Source organism: Epinephelus moara, unplaced genomic scaffold (genome assembly GCF_006386435.1).
Source record: "Epinephelus moara isolate mb unplaced genomic scaffold, YSFRI_EMoa_1.0 scaffold1588, whole genome shotgun sequence".
NCBI classification, from domain to species: Eukaryota; Metazoa; Chordata; class Actinopteri; order Perciformes; family Serranidae; genus Epinephelus; species Epinephelus moara.
The window spans coordinates 1,175-5,102 of record NW_026079091.1 but is presented as its reverse complement, the minus strand read 5'-3'; the positions used below and the strand labels follow the sequence as shown (position 1 = coordinate 5,102).

The 3,928-nt window shown below is 45.3% G+C and overlaps 1 protein-coding gene across 1 annotated transcript in view; it reads right to left on the bottom strand.

Annotated features, from left to right (window-relative positions):
• Positions 1-727, bottom strand: part of LOC126387032 (histone-lysine N-methyltransferase KMT5C-like) — a 2,949-nt gene extending 2,222 nt beyond the window's left edge. Inside the window, exon 1 of the mRNA XM_050039597.1 lies at positions 4-727. Within this exon, the coding sequence (XP_049895554.1) occupies positions 4-727 (724 nt within the window). The remainder of the gene's footprint in view (positions 1-3) is intronic.
• Positions 728-3,928: the final 3,201 nt, after the last annotated feature.

Sequence of the window (3,928 nt, the reverse complement as noted above, 5' to 3'; positions counted from 1 at the left end):
GACCCTTTCCATTCCTCTCACAGGTGCAGCACTCACACATTTCATTTCCCTCCCCAAAAAAGTTGGCACCATAGTAACATGTGATCTCCTCGCCAGGTGAGATGGGTCTAATGACTTCAACATAAGCAAAGAACCTGCAAGCGACGTACTTGCCGTTTGGATTGCAGTCATGGTTAACAAAACTTGCAGGCCCAAGCCAGAGCTGATCGCAGTGTTTGCATAAGGAATACATCACGCTGAAGTCATTGACTCCAGCCTGCAGCACAGCACTATCAGCGGGACTAAACTCTGCTATGCAGCCCAGCAGGACCTCAGCACGCTGTCCTAGAAAACAGTGCCTTGTTGAGGTTATCTTTGCTCCATTGGTCTCAGAAGAGTATCTGTCACTGGACTCTATCTTGACACCACTGTCCAACAGGAAGGCCCTGAAGTAGCAATACACATGTTGCCTCAGTAGTTCCTGATGACGGCTTCCCAGAGAATTAAAATAGTCACCAGCCAGTTTGCCCACTATCATCAGCAGTGCATCGAATGTTGCGCTGAAATCATGTGTATGCTGAAAGCTCAGCAGGGTCTCTTTGAGAATACCACAACACTGTATCTCTGGTGAAGGAGTGATGTTCATTTTATGGGTCCTGAAACCCAGCAGAGGGTCCAGCACCAAACCCGTGGCCAGGTCATCAATCTCACACAGCTCCATAACACTCATTCTGGTCCCTCCGTCCATTGCCTCAAACCATCAGCATGCTGAGAGTCTTTTGGAGTCAGTGAAAAGTATCGTCCGATCGACGGTTTATAACAACCTGTTCACTTTTGCTCACTTTTCTCTGTCTTCCCGTGAAGCCCAGCTGTTTAAATAAACATCACTTCTGGAATTTGTTGGGCTGCTATTGACTGCAAATTCCAGACTGCATTGAGTGGCTAAGGCAAAAATGTACAAGATACAATGACAAATTAGCTTTAAAATGTATGTATTATGTAGCTAGATAGCTAACTAACTTCATGTTCCAAATTTCAATCTCTATATTAAGTAACAGATTGAAATTTGGAAATATTCCGCATTTACACCTATATAATAACATTTTCATGTGCTGCCCAAAATGCAATAAAACATGTTTTTTAAAAGTTCAAAAGTGCATAAAAACACTGATAAACATGATATTGTGATGTTAGACGGTGAAATAAGGCAAACACAAACAATTTTCAACGCATTTTGTACAAGAAAAATCAATAAACAACAGACCTAATGCTTACCATGCAGTCAAGGCTGCTGCTGATCTTCCTACTTCCTGTTGTCACAGGAAGTCCAACTTTTAATCTATGTGCATGCATTATGCAATATATTGAAATGTGGAAGTACAATATGGATATGTGGAATATACAATATTAAACTTAGAATATAAATTTTTTCTACTCCAACAATTAATCTATTTACAGCAATATGAAATGTGGAAATTATGTTTTTATGCCACAACTTTATGACTATGAAATCATTAGTATCCCCCAACCCCCACTCTCAATCACTGTTTCTAATCAATTTTCGTGCAGATGTTTAAACCCAGGCCACATCGCCTGCAACAGAAAAACAAGCCGTTTTCATTTTAACATGATTCCAAGAGGCTATCCAAAAAATTCAACAGTTTCTGAAGGCAGAGAACCTCTGCTTTACATCCATATATGGGTTGTTAGGGTTGTGGTCTATAACCCAAGATACGACGCAGTCAGTCTTGGGAGGGTTACGTTAAAAATGTATTCTGATACAAATATGAATTCCCTGTTAAAAAATGTAATCAGAGACCTAATCCGAGTATCACAATATTAAAGTAATGTTTATGAATTGCCTGTCCAGCTATTCCTTCATTTGTTAAGTGCAAAAGCATGTTTAGATTAAAAGTGGTAATTAAGCATATTTAAATTCATTTTGCTAAGTAACGTTATGTTATTCAAATTTGACACTCCAACTGACACTCCAGACATCATTCTGGTCACCAGCATCACTTCTTGCTGTCCCAGCAATATTTTTCACACACAACAGTCAATGCAGGGAGTGAGGAGAAATTTCTCTGAGACCTTTCCAACGGTGCTTGTCCCACATCCCTGGCTGCTTCCCTTAAAAAGATATTGCACTTAATCTGGTGAAAAATCCCAAAATTTGGCACCCCCTAGCTCTGGAGAGGAAGGGGCTGGAGCTCTGGTTCGAAGACGCCCTGGATCAGCTCATCGGGCCCTTTCCGTCGATGCCTTGCTTGTGGCTCTACGACCGAGTCTGCCCGAGTTGGCTTCTTTCATTTGATTAAGCAGAAAGGCCTGAAAGGCTCTCCGTCCAAGAAGGACTCGCTGCAGAAAAACTCAGTCTGGGGTGGAAAAATAGACTTCCAGCTAGGGGTCCGATCTTCACATATGTTATAGAGCTCTTTGAGAGATTCCGGGAACAGGCGGCCCCACGTCCCTAGCCGCTTGCGTTTCCGAGTTAGAGCCTCCCAAAGTTCAGGGGTCAACAGGTCACCCCACGCAGTCTTTTTGGGGCCTATGTGGCCATACATCGAGATGGAGACTTGGAACCACTTCTGGCTGAAACCTGCTATCCCGCCGATACAGGGTGTAATTTTTGGTACCTCTGACCACACGGGAAGGACCCCAAAAGGGGCCCAAAACTCAGTTTGGGCCCCACTTTTACGTGGATTAAATTTTGGAAGCCATTCATTAGATGAAAATATGGAAGTAAGATTTACCTCCCCATCACCTGAAGTACTTGAGGTAGGAGGACACCGAGGGCACTTTTGCACTCACGCAATGGAGGGCTTTCAGTCGCACCGCTTCCCATGCCTCTACCCCCTTTTCTTTCAGAGTTGGCTCCAGAGCAGAGCCACATAGATGGCCCTGATATATGACATAGAGCTCTGTGAGACCTTTCCAACGGTGCTTGTCCCACATCCCTGGCTGCTTCCCTTAAAAAGATATTGCACTTAACCTGGTGAAAAATCCCAACATTTGGCACCCCCTAGCTCTGGAGAGGAAGGGGCTGGAGCTGTGGTTCGAAGACGCCCCGGATCAGCTCATCGGGCCCTTTCCGTCGATGCCTTGCTTGTGGCTCTACGACTGAGTCTGCCCGAGATGGCTTCTTTCATTTGATTAAGCAGAAAGGCCTGAAATGCTCTCCTTCAAATAAGGCCTCGCTGCAGAAAACCTCAATCCGGGGTGGAAAAATAGACTTCCAGCTAGGGGTCCGATCTTCACATATGTTATACAGCTCTTTGAGACCTTCCGGGAACAGCCGGCCCCACGTCCCTAGCCGCTTGCATTTCCGAGTTACAGCCTCCCAAAGTTCAGGGGTCAGCAGGTCACCCCACGCAGTCTTTTTGGGGCCTATTTGGCCATACAACGAGATGGAGACTTGGAACCACTTCTGGCTGAAACCTGCTATTCCGCCGATACAGGGTGTAATTTTTGGTACCTCTGACCCCACGGAAAGGACCCCAAAAGGGGCCCAAAACTCAGTTTGGGCACCACTTTTACGTGGATTAAATTTTGGAAATCATTTATTAGATGAAAATATGGAAGTAAGATTTACTTCCCCATCACCTGAAGTACTTGAGGTAGGAGGACACCGAGGGCACTTTTGCACTCACGCCATGGAGGGCTTTCAGTCGCACCACTTCCCATGCCTCTAGCCCCTTTCGTTTCAGAGTTGGCTCCAGAGCAGAGCCACATAGATGGCCCTAACATATGACATAGAGCTCTGTGAGACCTTTCCAACGGTGCTTGTCCCACATCCCTGGCTGCTTCCCTTAAAAAGATATTGCACTTAATCTGGTGAAAAATCCCAAAATTTGGCGCCCCCTAGCTCTGGAGAGGAAGGGGCTGGAGCTCTGGTTCGAAGACGCCCCGGATCAGCTCATTGGGCCCTTTCCGTCGATGCCTTGCTTGT